General features: G+C 34.5%; 1 protein-coding gene across 9 annotated transcripts in view; it reads left to right on the top strand.

The window, feature by feature from the left end:
* Positions 1 to 18,823, top strand: part of AKAP6 (A-kinase anchoring protein 6) — a 275,069-nt gene that overhangs the window by 209,669 nt on the left and 46,577 nt on the right. For all 9 annotated transcript variants that reach the window (XM_051806225.1, XM_051806228.1, XM_051806229.1 and 6 more), the window contains 2 exons: positions 13,233 to 13,379; positions 16,830 to 17,054. In XM_051806225.1, coding sequence (XP_051662185.1) covers positions 13,233 to 13,379; positions 16,830 to 17,054 — 372 coding nt within the window. The remainder of the gene's footprint in view (positions 1 to 13,232; positions 13,380 to 16,829; positions 17,055 to 18,823) is intronic.

The raw sequence follows: 18,823 nt of genomic DNA, 5'->3' as shown, positions 1-18,823 counted from the left end.
TCATCTTCTTTAAGTAGAATTCAGACATGACAATAGCAATAACTTACCAGTCTCTAAATCCACTGACATTGCAAGTATTACATAGATTTGAGTATCGATGCTATAGTCACCAGTTTATCGGTTTGCTTAGAGCATAGAGATTAAAATTTCAGTGAGGCAACATAAGTCAGCATGAACTTGTGGGGGTTTTTTTCTGAAATCAATTTCTACAATTTCATTGCCATATCTTTACAGAACTACTCTTTTTTGTAATTGCTGAGGGACAGATTCTCTTAATATGCAGGTTATGCTGTTTGCTGATTTCAGAGAAGCTCATTACAAAATGCTAAACACAAAGGGGCAGATTCCCTGGTCCATCACGATCACATTCAACTTTACAATTTCTGAAGTGAGTCTAGAGCAGTTGATAGTGTGCACTAGAAAATACTCACCTTGTGGGTGAAATTCTCATTGATGCCATTGACTTCATCTGCTACTACACTCTTTTTCTTCTGCTCCCTACCCTGTTTTCCATCATATATAGCAGCAGCAAACAATCTTTAAGCGAACGAGTAGAGTCTAACAAGCGAAAGCCAAAATGTGAGTAGAGGCAATATTGTCCATAAGCACAAAGTAAATCCAAACCCTATATTTCTTATTTATATCAGGGCCAAGTTATTAAAAATATGCTTTCTGACAGCTCTGAGAAAAAACAAGCACCTTAAGAATGTCCAAAGTGCATGTAGTTGAGTTCACCAGCCTCTGCAAAAATAGTTCAGCTTCTCTATGTTTTGGTTCCGTAAATTGAAATCCCAGAAACACCAAACAGAGTTACTCAAGGTCAGTGCAAGTCATCTGGTTTCATGTTTGATTCTTGTAGTAACTTTCGCAGATGTTCAAGCTATTGGCAAAGGTGTAAGAAGATAAAACAGTTGGAAGTTAAAAATAAACAAATTCAAACTAGAAACAAGCCATACATTTTCTAACAGTGAGGGAAGCTAGTTGTTTATCATTTTACAAGAAGTCCTGTAAATTTCCCATCATTTGCATCTTTAAATCAGGGATGGATGCAATAACAAATTATTTTCTTCAAGCCAGAAAGCTGAGAGCTTAATATAGACAGAGAAGGTAAGATTAGGGCACATTTTATACAAATGGTGAGGTTAGATTATGACAATTTCTTGAACTTCAGATCTGTAAATCAGCCCAAGTTTTGTCAAGGAATATATTGGCAGAATGCCATTAGAGTTGAGAAGAAGTTTGCTTTCAGCTTTCATCATGCCAGCAAATAAAAGTGTTCACATATAGTACTAGCATAAATCCTTGAAAACAGACACCTGAAATCAGGGAAATAGAAACAGAGGAAAAGTTTTTTTTGTTTCTGTCTTGCTAGTTGTTAGTACACAAAATGAGTTCTATGTCACTGCATTCTCATATTCTTTTAAAGGTTACTGTTAGTGTTTGTTTAGTTTCCAACATTTGTACATGGACTTAAAGTTCACAGTCACATCTCACTCCATCACAGTATAACAAACTGAATATTTTTGTTCCTGGTGGTTCATGAGCACATTACAGGGGTCTTAAAAAGCAAGCCCAATGCCACATGCAGGTAGCCAGAAGCAGGATTTTTTGTCTTTTTCCCTTTTCCCATTATAAGTGTGATAGTTCCTCTCATTTTTATTGCTTTGGTTTTGTCTGTCTTAAATTATTTAAAATATTGAAACATTATTACATTCAGAAAGTCCATTTTTACAAATTAACTCAGAAGCTAATTTTCCAAGACTCTGGAGGTTAAAAAAAATTTGTATAATTTATCACATATATTAGCTTTTAGAAACAATGGCCACTCTGATATAGTCCTTTAAATATTATTCAGCAAATATAGTGGTGTTGTCAGTCTTCTAGAATTGAAATACATCTCAGAAGGAGTTTTTTCACCTTCAGGGTTGTCTGGCTCTTGCTGAAGAAGCGTAACATTGTCCTGTTTTGATTACAAAGCATCTGTGTTAAATACTCAGGTCTGTCAGAATGTTATCAGTTCAGATATTCAGAAGATTAGTTCTTAGTTCCTGCCATTCAGTCATCTTTATATGCTTAGTTTGTTTCAGGGACAATTGAACTTCCTGTTGATAAGGCCAAAAATGATCATTGCTGTAGCATTTGCTATCAAAGCTGTTAATAACATAAAAAATAAAATATTTTCTTCTAATTTAAAATACTTCAATGACATTTGTGAGGTGTACAACTTCTTGCCAACTCTTGTAATTTAAAACATTATCTGTTCAAGGAAAACATATGTTAGAAATTTTTAATTCAGTGATAGGAAAGGCACTAATGAAATATGCATGTATGAATTTTGTATTGCATAAGTTTCCTATTTCTTGAAATGTGATTAAAAGCCAAACATCTGGATTATGTTTAAAAACCTGAATTTCCAGTTTTCAGAGAGATTCAATCTATTTTGACACTGTACACTTAGCCTTAACATTTTCAGCATGCTGTTAACATTACTCGATATTGTTAAAAAAAATAAGTTTAGGTTTACACAAAGTTGGATTTCTCCTATTGCTAAAAAATGTTTTCTGAAATAGCTGTTTCTGCAGCATTCACACAGCCACAGTTTAGGCTGCATCAGCAGTTCTGTTATAAATTTGCTCTTGAGAACAGTTAGTGATCATAAAAATAACTTTTCAAATTGAGAGTATTTTTTCTTCTGTATAAAAGTACTATTTTTTCCCTAGAATAATATTAAAAATGAAATACTGACTTCATAACAACTTACAAAATTCAGTATAAGATGAGATTAGTCCACTGTTAACGCTGATAATGGCATAGGGATGCCAACTTTCTCCTCTTGTCTTAATAATGTTAATGTATACTGGAAAAATTAATAGGTATTTTCTGCTGTGTTTCTTGAAAGGCTCAGGATATGTCTCTGTACAGATGACAATAAGTAGTTAACTATAAGACTTACTTTTTGACATGTTTTAACAATAGTTAAAACAAAACCAAACCAATAGTTTTGATATCATTGTAATGGTATTGCAGTAACAGGAATTGTGAATGCCAGGGTTTTAGATAGTCAATGGAGTCGTTTAGCACTCCTATTGGACCTGCTGCATGTCAAAGTACCAACTTTGACATAACACAAGGAAAATTATAAGGAACAAATCAAATAGCACTTTGTAAAAACTATTAGCTTTTCCTTTACTTAGTACAGTACAGGGTGTACATTTAAAATAAAAATTACATTTTTCCTTATAACTGTTGGGCATATTGAGAAACTGCTGTCAACACCCTTTCCAATCAGCACTTAGATGGGCCATCAAACAGATGTAAGTTCTGTCATATAGAAAAAAAGTTCAATTACTTTAAAAATTATTTTGTTACCCTGGATACTACAGATAGTGAGAATTCAGATCTCAGATTTGAGGTTAGAAACTGAGCAAGCTTGATGCAGTGTCTGTCTGACCTTGACTTGAGGTCGTGCACCATCCTGCAGAGACTGTAGGGCTATTGCCACAGCCCAGGGATGATTTTCTTTTCTCACAGTTGACAAGGTCTAGTAATTTGTGTTACTAAAGCCCCTGTGTCTTAAGTGCTGGGTATACTGCTCTTTTTGGATTTACCTGTCCTTTGGTGGTGACTGAGTTCTGCCTCTGTTGATCTGAGGAGCTTCAATTTCCACTTGGGTATTTTTGCAGCAGGGAACCTCTTCTCCTATGAAACAGTATGGCAAACAGCTGAAAAGATGGGGATCCAGAGATATTCTACCCGAAACATATCCCAGTAGGTGCTGCTAGAAGAGAGGGTAATTTATTTGTAGATTTTCAGTCAAACTTCTCTCATGGAAGACTATTACTGATCACTGTTAGCATTCTGGCTGAGTAACAATGGAATAAGGACTTCAGAAGAGCTAGTCTGTGAAAGATAAATGCAAAGGAACATCCATTTCAAAACAGAATGATACCTGTAACACACAGCCTGACAATAGTGGGTGCATTTGGAATTAAATCTTTGTATAGAGGAGTTCCAATTTTATGTTTCATGCATACTGCAAAAGCAGGCACAGCCTAACAGAGAGAATAACAGGTTATAAATGATTTTCTTTGAATATCTTCTTCAAAAAATCTCCATAATCTTACACCGTTGTATTTTATTTTGTAAAAATGTAAATATGAAAGAGTATCTGTATGAGATTTCGAGAATATCCAGCCAAGGATGGAGCTGCAACTACACCTTTGTGTTTCTAGGCCAAACATTTTCTCTCCTATCAAATAAATTTTCTGCTCAATAATGGTCTAACTGTAGTAATATACAAGTGTTTGGAATCTCCCTTACTCTAGTTTATTCCTCAAAAAAAATATACCTGAGCATAAACCCAACAGTATAGTAGTTATTAATTCCTAAAGAGCACTGTTTTTTATTTATTTAATATCAATTAATCTCCAGGAAAATTTACAAATAAATGTAAATTTAGCTAAATCAACATCTGATATGTTAAGCATGTCTGCTGGTTGCGTCTGTACCAAAAGTCACACCTCTGGTGCAAGGTGTGAAACCAACCTCAAAACTCTAACAAGCAATGCAAGACGAATATCGGAATTTTCTTCATATAGCAGCCAAAGAACCTCGTAAAACACATAGTTTATGAGATAATAGGTTGTTAAACATGAATCGTACCAATCCTGTGACCTCACCTGAACTACACTATGACCTGTTCTGTTGCACCATTTCGGATCTGGTGGGCTCTCATGCACCTGATATGGGATTACCCTCACCATATGAATTCTAACAGCTGTATTTTGGCTATGTGTTCTCCGCAATTTAATTATATTTAAAATCTTGTTAATAGTATAGTAAATAACTGGTATTGCTACAAAATTGCATTCTGAAGGTAATGGGATTGAATTTCAATGCTAGTTGACACTCAATTACAATTTCCATATATCTACTGAATTAGGTAGTTCTTGGTTGCTATATTAAGGTGGATGTCTTCCTGCTTAACTGAACACTGAGCAAGACAGGCAAAATGTGTTATAAAGCCAAATCGAGGCTCAATATGCACACTCAAATTTTTATTGTTTGCATGAAGATGTAAGCTTGCAGAACAAACTCTGGAATGTGGATTTAAAATTTTTAAATAATCAATATTTAAGCAAAATTCCACTATATTTATAGTAACAAAGCTTAAAAAAAAAAAAGAAAAAGAAAAAAAAGAAGCCCTTAAAACTTTTTACTGAATTACTGCCATCAGCCAGTAGAACCATGGAGCTTGTTCGGCTAAAAGCCACAACAGACTTTGTAATGCAGTGATGTAATCTTGGCTTTGTGTCATTTATATTCAACCTAAAAAAACAATTTTCCTGAATAGACAGACTGACAACAATATTGTTCAGTGTTGGTTTTTATTTGGATTGTTTCCAAATGATTCATATGCGTCCACAGCAACATCCCATGCCTGTTTGAGTTTTTACTCTGAATTCTGAAGTTTCCCCTTTTTTCTCACATTTTATTTTGCTTTTAAAATCCCAGTTATGTTTGTGAAACTAACTAGCTCGGCCACAAAATTAGGATGTATCTTGCAGAGTGCATTCATTTTACTTTTTGCATATTTTTCCTGAGGTCATGTCAAGGTTAGTTTGAATTCCATCCTACATTAAGACTTCTTTCACAGCTATTTAGCTCTGCAGCCTGCGCCCCGCTGGGGTCTGCCCCTTGGGCACGTCAAAGCTTCAGACCTGACAAATCACACACAGATGAAGCTGTACAGTTTTTTAAACAGTTTCATCACTAACGTGGGGCTTTTTTGGGATTTGGTGTTTTTTTTCCTTTACACTACACTTCCCCACACCCTCCCCCTGACCCTCCCCACTGGAGTTTATTCTCTGAATTGCCATATCCTGAAGACAGATTTCTGTATGGAAAATTTCTTTGCTTAGGCGAGTTGTAAAATAGAAATGTCATTGTATAGTATGTGTCGCTCACAGACCCCCAGAAACTGAAAAATCTGCAGATCCTCTTGGCTAATAATAAGCTATAGCTCCTTTTCTAATAACTCTAATTGTATTGTTAGTACCTATTTACACTGAAGAGCCTAAAACTATAAAGTCTGATAAATACTCAAAATTTATCATCCATATTGCAAACCTGTTAGTTATCCAGGAAAGCTGTTAGTTGTTCACAGGAATAAACTTCTGTCATCCTTGGGATTACTCAGATGAGTAAATGTTCATCAGTGTCAAGAAATGATGTTGCGCTCTAGCAGCAGTCTTTAGGGGACTTGCAAAATTTTAAGTGGGTGTATGTGTGTGTGTACATATATATATATATAATTAGCTTCACAACTATCTGCAGGGCTTTCACCACCTACATTCATTCACAGACAGACACACCCTCTGCCCCCCAAGTATATGTAGCTGCATAAAAACTGGTTTGAAGCGTATAATGCAGGTCACAGGTGAAAATGCATTTTCTAAAATTCTTAGCTGTAGACTCCTATCTGTTTTTTAGCATTTTGTGAAACTAATGGTGCAATGCCATTTCCTGTTTAATTGATGAAGTTAAAATGCTTGGCTGCTAATGAGTGTATTAGCAAACAATATACCCTTAACAAGCTTAAGCAGCTCAGGATTTTAAAAAGCAGCTTACTGTCCTCCTCATTTTTATAAGACAAAATGTACTGCCTTCCACAAATTGCTTGATCGACTGATGAAGTACCATAATTATAGTTGTATTGCAGTTTTGACAAAGCCACAATAATAGATTGTAGTTTAGTCCCCACTCTAGGCACACAACTCTTTGCATTACAAAACCCAGTTTTACTGGTCTAATTCTTCCTGAGAACAAAAAGCACCTGGAGATGTTAACTATATACTAAAAGAAAACTTGGAATCTAGAAAATAATAATATTGAAGCATGACTTTTCTTCTTGTAGTTAGTTCATTGGGAATGGTATCTAATGAAGAGCTGTCTAAAGGCTTGCTTGTTTGGAACTAATTAAAGACAGATATCCTAAATAGAAAAAGGATCATGGGAATTACATTAGGTGTCCAGAGACTTGTTATTCTTTTGGTACTCTGAGTAGATAGTGGAAGTTGTTAGGAATTCAAGAAATAAGGCAAGCTAATAAAAAGTTCTATTTTTCTGGTTATTGGCCAACTATTGTATTTTTGTTTGCAATAAGATTTGTGCCAACAGGCTAGGGGCTTGAATAAAACATTTAAACATTTGTGCATTAACACATTATGGTGAAAAGAGAGTCTTGTGCTTTCACTCAGTGCATTTCAGCCTTCAATTAATGTGAAAGCACTACAATGCCTATGCAACTTCTCTTGCCTAGTGGTGCACCATTTATCATTGCAGTTTTACATTGACCTTGACACCCACTTCATTAGAATAAAGATTGTCTACCATTTAGGTTACATTGTTCCTCTGCACAGAGACCCCATGCAAATTTCTGTTCAGATAGAAGAGCTGTGAGCCTGTCAGAGGTCATCTGCATTAAATGATTGCAGCTATTTTCCAACTGCTTCTTTTCATTCTACTCAATTCAGGCTAGGAGGATCAATCAAGCCCTCTGCCTGAAACAGTGGGACTGCTGGGAATATAACTGTTTTTGGTAGTAGTGGATATGCCCTAAACAGTATTAAATATTTAATATAAATTCATTAAAGAGCACACAAAGTCTTCAAAAAGATATTACATTTATAGTAAAATTTAAAGGGTTGGGATTACCTTTCTTTAAAAAAATGAAGAACAATGGATACCAACTGCATAAATTTTAATGTAGGCAAAATTTAGTTCATGAAGTTGCTTAATATTTCTTTCAATATGTTTATTTCTCTAGCTGCTACAGAAGGGAATGCACAGCAGAAGTGTAATCTGCATTTGCTACTTTCTGAAACAGTAAAAAAAAAGCAAGGTGTCTGTAGGGGTTTAAGAAAAAAGTGCAAAGACTTGCTTTGTTTTACAGGCATGCACCCATATGCACATGTACTCTCACACAAATTCATATTGTGCTATTGTGCTTATTTGTAGGGGAAAAAGGCAGATGGAAATAAGTTAGCACTCTCCTTCTTGAGTTTTCCAAGTGATATAATTGGAATTAAATTATTAATGGGAGATACTTAAAAAGGATTGTTTTATGATCTTCTATTACAGAATTTGCAATTCATTTTAATATTTGTAGTTTGATTTATATCAAAGATAATGCAATCTATGTCCAATTAACAATACATAGCCAATGTAATATGATTTCCAGATCATGCAAATGGAATAAACTAGAAGAGGAAAAACTGATTCTTAACCTCAGATGTAATTTGCTCTGTGAGTTCTGGCAATTTTAAATGACATTGCACTTTTTAATTTTTCCAAAGGCTCAGCAGCAAATTTATCCCAATCAAGAAAGCCTATTATTAATTTACAAGGACAATTGTAGGAGTCTTTATAATTTCTCTGTGCAATTATTTGCCATAAATTGCTAATGGTGAAATACATGAAGTTTGCAAGAAACAGCAACTGCTATTCATCTAGACAGATCGCTCAGCCCAGATCTTGAATGTTGTCCAGAGGTTCTAGTGCTATTGATGGCATAAGAAATATAACCAAGCTTCTGGACAGTTTCTAAAATGTTTCACATTGACAGTACCAAAAAGGTAGAAGCATTAAGGGCTATTGTGAAGGGTAGGCTGGCCTCTAGCAGATTCCTTCACTTTGCCTGTATACAGCTGAGCTTTGGACCCTGGACTTTGGAATAAAAAGACTCTTTGTTCATCACTGAATGGCATTAGGCATGGGCTTCCTAAGGGGCCACCATGAAGCCTAGCATGAAGAGTGCAAACATTATCCAGAAAGCAAAGAAAATGTGTGTGAAGAGATGATGGACAAATATTGCTATATGTGCATATATATATATATATGTTTGTATATATTTTTATTACATATTTGGTGAATTTGCTTGCAGAGTATTCTTTACTGAATTTTATGCATGCAGTATATTTTGCAAATGTGTGCCAATGCTGACTGTGCATGCACATGCAGACACCGAGGATATGTATCTGTATTTATTGGTGTCTGCAGCAGTCAAAACATCCCAAAAGGCAAATTTTTAAAGTTTAAAGATTGAATGCAGTTAAAACTAAAATTGCAGGTCACTCAGTCCTGATCTCAGTTGTATATCCTACAGTGCCATTTGACTGAAGATACTTTGTTAGAAGTGAATGATGGAATGCAGAACATCTACGAATAGCATGTCCTTATTCCAGTAATGGAGAAAGTTTACTGGCTTAATTCTTCTGTACTTCGTAGCCATAGCTCCACTGTGTGTTCAGTATGTCTGGTCTCTTTTCACTATAACCAACAGAAGCACCATACAAAAGTCTTACAATGGATGTCTTAATCTCTCTGTGTGCTTTTAGAGCATTATTTTGAATTCCATCATGCAGGCTTTTTTCTTCCTTTCCTCTTCTGAAGTTTTATTACAACAACAGAATTCCCAGGGAGCTTTAGGGGCAAGGTTCGCGTATTATTGCCCTAAAGTTTTGCTTGAGGGGTGGAATCTGCACCCCAGTCCTGATCACCTTTTTGTGGTGTTTCTCCTTCTGAAAGATGCAGTGTGCAGTCTTATAGAGTTGTTAACTGTGTACAGATTTTTTTATTGTTTACCAGACAGTGCACATCTACGACCCTTTCATGATGATTTCTTTCTCTGACCTCTCAGTGACTAGGCATCTTGTTCCTTAACACTGAGGGAGGCTGAAAAATGCTTGAGTTGCTCAATGTGTGCCTTCTATACCAGTTTCAAAATGGCTTATTCTTCTGGTTTCCATGGTGACAATTAACACTGTTACAAGGCATTGTTCCAGCCTGCATTTGGGCAGAATTTTCGGGTGTAATTTTTCACACAAAAAAAATGTTTTAGATAATTTTTTAAAGAAAAAATAAAAAAATACCCAGTTTAGATTAAAGTGTCAAAAAATGTGTCTCAATCAAGCCTGCCTGAATTATTTCTTAGAATGTTTTTATCAGGGAAAGTAAGGTTTTAACTATATTTGCTTTGGAATTCAACTTCTTGTGGCTTAAATATTTCTGCCAAACTTATTCCCAGATAAACACTACTGCCATTTTTTAAATTCCACTATTTGTCCTTTGAGAAATATTTGTTGTATTGAGTGAGAAGGAATAAAAAGCCAAATTCTTTAACTTACGTAACAATGTTTTGGATTTCTTTTGAGTGGCTTCAGGAACACAAAACCAGACATGCATGCCCACAGCTAATCATGATGTAAATATTTTGCAGTTTTTCCAGTATGTTGTTGTTTGTGTTTTTTCCCAGTTTTATGATATGACAGTATTTTGGGAAATTAAATATTACTCATTTATTTATTATTTTGGCTATTGAGAGAAGCCTGCAACCTTAACTTCCTTAATCTCATTTTTGGCTATTAAACAGTATTCTATATCATAACATCCACAGAATGTCACAATGGAACAGCCTTTTTTCCCTTAAAGCTGAGGAAAGAATGAATCTGAAGATTAAATTATCTTCTCACCAAAGGATTAAGTAGTCCTACCAGACTAGGGTTGTGCAGCACTGATAGAGCTGGTGGCTAATTTTTCCATGCAACTGCTCAGAGTCTAGGTGTTTAATGGATTAAAAAATAGCATTAGCAATAACATCTTGTTTTATCTCAAACTGTACCTCCTGTACATTAAGCTCTTCCCTTAAAATACACACTGCATTTTAAATATCCGTGAGTGAAACAATACTGACTCTCAGTCACATACCAATACATCTGATAATCAACTGAATTATTTAATCTTTTACTGTTACTGTATAATGCATTTTCTATCAATCAGCACTTTCAATCATGCTTGTTTATACAGTGGGTTACACAGTGACAAAAACAGCACATACATAAAGTCTAGTTTATTTAGTTTTTAACGTAATAACCTTTATAACATCTGTCACACTATTTGGATTACGCAGCACTGAATTATTTTATCTAGTCAAAAATTAAACGAAATGTCTTCTGTTTCTATGTTAACAAGAGCATTGTAGTTATGAAACATGGAATGTATTTTATTTCTTCATCAGTCCTGAGATGCCTAGAAACATCCCCATACCCAGCCCAGACAAGTGCCAGCCTAGAGCAGTAACTAGCTGTGCCTGCACCAGTGACACACAGCTAGAGGACTCCCTCAGTCTATTAATTCACTTGACAAAAGAAAGGGAGTCACATGAACTGGATTTCAGTGCCTAGCAAATCGGACTCTGGATTCCCCTTGATATTACATGTACTTATGGAAATAATTATGCAAATCCTTTTCAGCTATATCATCTTTAAATAGAAATCAGATTACATAAAGAAGATTGTAATCTCCTCCAGTAACCATTCAAGCCGAAAAGGCAATAAGACAGGACCAAGAAGCATGGCTGTTGAACATATTAGTTGAATAAAATAGTGGTGCCTCTTGGTGGGTCCAGACCCCTAGCACCCATCCTGGTAGGTATTGCCTACTGTTGTACATGTCTCAAACCTGAGCCGCAGTACACCAAGTGTCAAAAGGCAAGCTCTTTGTAAACAATTCCTTGTTTTTTACCATGCATATTCATGCAATTTTGGATACACAGGCACCTGATCAGTGTTCATTAATAATGAGAAATGGTTTAAATCACCTCATTTAAAACATTTGCTCTATGATCCACAAATGACTAATATTTGCTGAAGTTTACATAATACAAATGATGTGCATGTGTTGTGTAAATGAGAGATTAAAATATGAAACTAACAATATGCAAACATATGCATGGAAATACTGAGAACCTGTTAGCTGAAACAGTGATTTCACACCTTTATTATTTTCTTTAGGCTGTCTCCAATTGTCTTTTCGCTTTGTTTTCCTACAGAGCATGTTCTTGGATCTAGTGAAGGCATCCATGTTTTAAACATTCCTTATTCTCATTTAATTTTTTATACTTAGCCCAGTTATTAACATTTTCAGTATGAGCTGCCATAGCAGTTTTCTTGGCTGAATTTAAAGCAAAGAAAGTTTAATGTTTAGGAAGCAATTTACTAATAGCTATGCATAATTTATGTATGTCTTGTAAACACCTTTGTAAGGATATGTGCTGAACTTTTCTCTCTCAGTAAGAGGCATATTTTTGGCCATATCAGAAGTTCTATTTCAATCAATGTTTTTATACTTAATTAAGTTAACTATATGGAGGGTATGTATATGAATGGATGCCTGCGTATTAATGTTTTGGGTTTTTTTTTTTCTTTATCAACTATGAAAACATTTATAACCACTATAGTAAATATTATATTTAATAGTTAATTCAGGTTTCCGGGGAATACAGTTTTTAAAAATATTTATTTGCCAATGTGTCTGTAGATTAGAATACATTTGTATACACTATATAAGTAATATACAGCTAAAAGATTTAGAAAGTCCTGTGAAAGTAATTATGAAAGAAGCTTCATGTTTTTCTTTTTCTTCTTTCTCCTATATCTGTTTTCTCTGTCCTTTTTTTCTTTTTTTAATCAGTAAATAGCAGTGCAGGAAATAAAAGGTAGTTTCAGCTTGAAGAAACTATTTGACTGTTTTAACATTGTGGCTGTTCTCTTTTGTGGGCCATTTCAGTGCTCCTGTTGGTTGATGCTATAAAAATCAAATTACTGTTATTGTATTTTAAGGGAGTTATGTCTAATTGTTTTTCTAAGGTGAAACTCTCACATTTTCATATGTATTAGCATTTCAGGCCCATCTATGAGGCAGAATCCACAATGAAAGAGAGAAGAAATAAGCTGTAGAGGAAATATAATTATGAAATTATTTCCTTGGATTTTGTTTGGTTTGGTTTTGAATCGAGAGCCTCATTGTTACTTGTTGAAGTAGTATATTTGAAAAATAAGGTCCCACTAACCTGAATGAGAGAAAGGTAGATCAAGATTCAGATGGGAGAGTGTTAGTGAATATTACTGTAGAAGTGAATATTGTGAGAGACTGAATATTACTATATGCAATAAATTGCTAACTGCCTGCATATATACGTCATGCAGAAGTCTATATGCTTGGTACCTAAATCTCTTATGATATGTCATGAGAAGGTTGTGTATATAAAAAAAATAAAATTAAAAAACGTCAGAGTAAGCATGACCATAACTGGGCACATACAATGAAAATTTATTTTTTTATAATAAAAACTCTTTACAGCAGCTAATACTATATATTTCTTTTCCTTTTAGAGATACAATGTAGAAATGTCAATCAGGCACCCGAAAAAGATGGAACTGCTTAGTAAGGTTGAAGCTCTGAAGAAAAGTGGTGTTTTACTACCAAACGACCTCCTTGAAAAAGTGGATTCAATTAATGAAAAATGGGAACTGCTTGGGGTATTTGCATTTTTATTACTGTTTGTGGGTTATGTGTACATTTTTGTGTGTTGAAGTACACTGTCTGTCTGATTTCTAATTTGAAGCACAAATATCTCTCTCTTTCAATCCACCATGAACATTTCAAACAAACTACTCATTCTATTATAAAAACTCCATAGTATTTTCCTCTTCTGTTGATTTTTTTTATTCCATGCTTGTCTCCTGTCTGACTTTAATAATTTTAGTTCTTTAATACATAAAAAATGTAAGTAAAATATGCCATGTATTAAGGGTATGCACCAAGTCAACTGTAATGCAGTATATCTGATATACACTGACTGTCATGCTTGAGTGAATGTTAATAGAATTTATTCTGAAGGTACATGTTAGAGACATCTACTGTTTAACTATTTACTATACCTTTAAGATGAAAAGTGGGGCTGTCACTGCATACTTCAGGTCACACTGGTGGCTCAAAAACAAATATACAGATTCAGTACAAATCTGCATACCTGAAACTGAGAATACAGCCAGGATATGTTTCATGCTGCTGTATTCAACTCACTTTTGACAAAAACCAAAAAAGTTTCGTGTAATTCATTTCACGCTATGATGGGCTGGGTCTCAGCCAAAGAGTGAGATACAAGAATCTGGCAAAAAAAGCAATATAGGGATTCTGTTACCCAGAGACCGATGATGGCACTGTGCAGGAGACACTATTGTCCTATTGTTGTAAAACAGCTGAGAGAGAGAGAGAGAGAGAGAGGTCAAACTATATATTTTTCCATCCACTTCTCTCCTTAATTGCCTTCACTTCAAATCAAGGGTAAGATAAATTTATAAATTACTTTAAATGATTAATTATAGATGTATGATATTAGCAATACAGTTACATTGCATAATTTTGCATGCTATTATCCTAGTTTAAAAATATTTCTATTATATTAAGAGTAAACTATATACGCAACCTGCCAACAGGATTTTAAGTACTGACTTGTGTCACTTCAGCTCATGTAGCAATGCAATAGCTGTTTCAGAGGGTGGGGCTTTTTTGATTCAGCACAGTTGCTTCTAATTGCTTAATTCTCTAAATGTGCAAATTGTCAGAAAATGTTAAAAGTTGCCTTATGATCAGTAATCTTATTACTTTTTAATCTGCAACTTCACCATAAGCATTTTGAATCTATTTGATCTTTAATAAATTTATTGATAAAAATAGGACTTAGTAACCTAATCTTTTACATCTGATCATGACAACTTGTATTTTTAAAATGACTTCAGATGTAAGCCTTACATTTATGAATTTCAATGTATTTAATCAGTTTAATTCAGTGGCAGTGATTAGAGTTGGTAGGATATAAAACTATAAGTAACTGATGATAATTCTAAAAGTCTAAAAAAATTCTGTCTTAAAAAAAAAATTGAAGCCCTAATTCGAAGCCCTTTGCTTCTCAGTATATACCTCGAGATTAACTTTTGCCATTAATTTCAGCATTTACAGAAAAATAAAATATAACTATTACAGTTTTCCTGTTAAATGCAGTTTCATGAATAATAAGCAGAGTTTGATAGAGTTTTGTTTAATTTAATAAAAACCTTTGCAGTAACTAACAACACTAGACATACTGTTTTAATTGGCATGATTACATTTTAATTGGCATGAAAAAAATTAAAGACAAGGATTTTAACTTCTAACAATGGCAAAATAGAGGGATATGGTTTTTAATATTACTTTCATCTAAGGTGAACACTGTGGAATGGAAATACATTAGAATGAAATGTCAGTGGTGCGTACAGTTTAATCTGTGAAATTTTGTCCCCTGTGCTGAATATTACTCTGTCTCAATTGCATATTAAACAACCCTATCAAGGCAGGCATTGGCATCTGCTGTGCTGACACAAATTGTGAATTAAATGAAATTGATGTCCTCTGTCGTATATTTATGAAGACGGACCATTCTCTGAAGTATTCTGTTTATGAAGAATTTATGATTGCAAACTGTTCCAGAACAAAAAAGTGGCAATAAATTCTTTTTTGTGACCCTACCCTCCAAGGGCATTGATTTCACCTCCTGCTGCTACTTTTGTTACAGCATAAAAACAATAGCTAGTGCTGGATTCCACTGAGGGCCTTCAAATTATCAATATTTGCACCATGAAAATAGAAGGGTGTTGCCAAGAAAGCACGTTTTTCAGTTATGATCTCCTACAGACGTTATTTACAGAATGCCACATAGTAGATTACTATCAGTTGCTCTAATTTTATTTGTGTTTCAAAGCTTATTTTTGGAAGCTAACTTCATTGTTATAAATGGTATTCCGGTAACTTTCTAAAGCATATATTTTCAACAGACAGCCATATTGGGTCACCTAAAACTGTATCTTCATGTTACAACAATTAACCACCAATAATTATCGGTTTAAAAGGTTATTGGATGTGAGTGTCAGTGTATATTCAATATTCAACAATCAGTACCATAGATCTAGTGCTCATAATAAGTGTCTGCCTGACAGCCTCTTATAGGTCAGATAAAATATGTCTTAGCATAGAAGAAGCAGGCAACAGCATATCTCCCTTGTGATGTTAAAGAATTGCCTTTCAAGATACTGAAAAGAAAGGTAACTTTTTATCCCTGGCCTCTTCAGAATATTCATTATGCTCACAGCGTCCACTATCAAAATGTTATTCAGTGATTCTTTTATTAGAAATACTACTTTGAAAAGATGTAGTAAATTAGTTTCATTAGCAATCAGAGGTGAATGTTTATTCTGGTCCATTATTTTTAAAGTGGATGCTTAACACAGAGAACTGAGATTCGAATTTGGTGGCCTAAATAATTGGACTGATGTTCAGGAACAGTGAAGATTTGCAATTTCTAGCTTATTGACATTTGAATGAGTCCATCCACTTTAAAAACAAACCAACTCTTTTGCGACTTAACTGCTCCTCCGTATAGCCCCAAGGCTACATGTTTGGAAATTATGACCTGGCAGTTCATAAAACATAATTCAAAAAATATTTCATTGTTTCTCCAAAAATGTAGACGTACCTTGGACAGGAGTCTGGTGAACTCAGTGCTTGTCATGTTTCTGTTGCTACCTGGAAACCAGTAACTCTCACAGTCATAATCATCTAAAGCCACAGACAAATTCTGTAGAGTAACTAGTTTGCAAAGTTATGTAACATTTTGTCTCCTCTGTCCTTAATTGCTCATAATAAACATTGATTTATAATCCTTCTAGCACAGTCAGTGACCCAGAGAGAACAGCATAAGTGAGAAACAAGGGTACAAAAAAAAAATGAAATAGAATGAAACAAGGAAACTAAGAATGAAATTTATTGCTATTAGTAATAATTATTAAAAAACCACATCTCTGGCCTTCTAACAGATGCTTCTTGTTGCACATTAACCTGTATATGTTTTGGTACATATGACTAATCTATGTTTTCCTTATCTGATGCATTAGAAAACCCTAGGAGAGAAGATCCAAGACATAATGGTAGGGCACAGTGGGTTGGGTCCACGTGACCTGCTCTCGCCTGAAAGTGGCAGCCTGGTAAGGCAGCTGGAGGTCAGGATCAAAGAGCTGAAAGGGTGGCTGAGAGATACAGAGCTTTTCATCTTCAATTCCTGTCTGAGACAAGAAAATGAAGGAACAATGAATGCTGAGAAACAACTGCAGTATTTTAAGGTAATAAAAAAATGATCATCATTTTGTAGAGAAACTCTTCTTTATGATAGGATAAAATATTTATTTTATGCATAACATATTACAATGCATGTACATATTTAATAATATATTTTCACCTTTGTTTATGTACTATGTGTTCATTCGTATTTGTTTTATTGAATCTTTGCTATAATATTTATTTCTTAAACATTTTGCAAAAGAGAATTTTAGAGGGCACTAATTGCATCATGAGTGGAAAAACAATAATTTTCTTTCCTTCTACTTCACTATAAATCACAGAATCCTGGAATTGTTTGGGTTGGAAGAGGCGCTAAAGATTATCTTGTTCCAACCCCTCTGACATAGAGAGGGGGAAAAAAACCCCTGAGTTTTGTCACAAAAAGCTTCACTCTGAATTTCACTCCCTACATCAATTAATTAAGGTGTGTGATCATCAGTTTCTTTGCACATATGAGTCAAGAATAGCGTATCTGAGGTAACAGTTACAGAGAGATAAATTTAGCATATATGAGAAAGCATTCAAGGTCATAGATATGTGGAAAAAACAAAGACCATGAGATTTGCATCAATCTCGACCACATCTTAAACCTAAGCCTGAAAATTTATGGAAAGGAGGGAAAAGAATGGTATGTGCAATGCTATATTCAGATGAACAAGCTCTTTCAACTGAAGGCCAATGTTCAGCTTTGCAACTGACTTAGTGGAGGTTGCATGTTTTGATTCATTCCCCAAAAGTAGTGGCATCATTCAGGAAAGAGGTCTATTAAGTTAGCAAACAGATCTGGTATAACCACGTCATTTTCTTCTGTTCATAGCTTCTAAATAAGCTCTCACCTTGGTCATCATTATGAGTCACTTTACTCTGCAAGTGATCTTTGACCAAAGAATAAGAAAGAAATCACAAATCATTGTTGAGCTTTGGAGGTAAGGGGTTTTTTCTCTTCCAGTAGTACACCAGGGTGTGTAGGGCAACAGCACTCTGAAGGTGATGGACAGTTTCTTAAATCAGCACCTCAAAGAGCATGTTACCAACACCTCTAAACATACCTTTTTTTATACAAGCATTCAAGAAAACAACACAAGAAAAAAATACTATCTTCCCATTTAGTCATTCCTTCACTGCTAATTTTCCAATCATGATGATTTGGGAGAAGGTTGTGTTGATATAGATGAAGTTGATGGTTTTCAGGTTCCTGAGCTTGTCCATTTGAATGTAATTTTAAATTTTCTTATGACATCAATACCATTTTTTTAATGAGTTGCTGTCTTCTGCTAATGGGGAAAAAAAATCATGATGATTCTGTTTTATCTATCAACAAACTTCAAAGCTAGTGGTTATGAAGGACTGTTGATAGACCTGCAGAACTTCACAGCAATAGATGCATGTTTTCCATAGGAAATGCTGAATGTTTTTATATCTGTGGAAAGTTATGGCATTTATTTAAGTGCAGAACTATGCATTTAAAAATCTAAGTTCTGGAAAACTTTTTTTAAAATATACGTTCTTATACATGTATGTATGACACAGAAACATATATATATATATATACACACAGAAATATCATACCAATGTTACTTATGTATTTTGAATGTGCACAAGTCTCTCAAAGGAAAACTTTTAATGCATATATGATGTGATGTCATGCCAACACGCCAAGAGCTCTAGAGATGTTAAACAGGGTAGTACCACCCACCACCATGTAACCAGTCTTTTAATACTCAGTTGATTATCTATTAATTACACAAATAATACATTAATTATTCTCAAA

The sequence above is a fragment of the Manacus candei genome, unplaced genomic scaffold (assembly GCF_025592945.1).
Source record: "Manacus candei isolate 608988 ecotype Guabito, Panama unplaced genomic scaffold, ASM2559294v1 h1tg000067l, whole genome shotgun sequence".
Lineage (NCBI taxonomy): Eukaryota > Metazoa > Chordata > Aves > Passeriformes > Pipridae > Manacus > Manacus candei.
The sequence above is the reverse complement of the archived record's forward strand: the minus strand, read 5'-3'. Positions and strand labels throughout refer to the sequence as shown.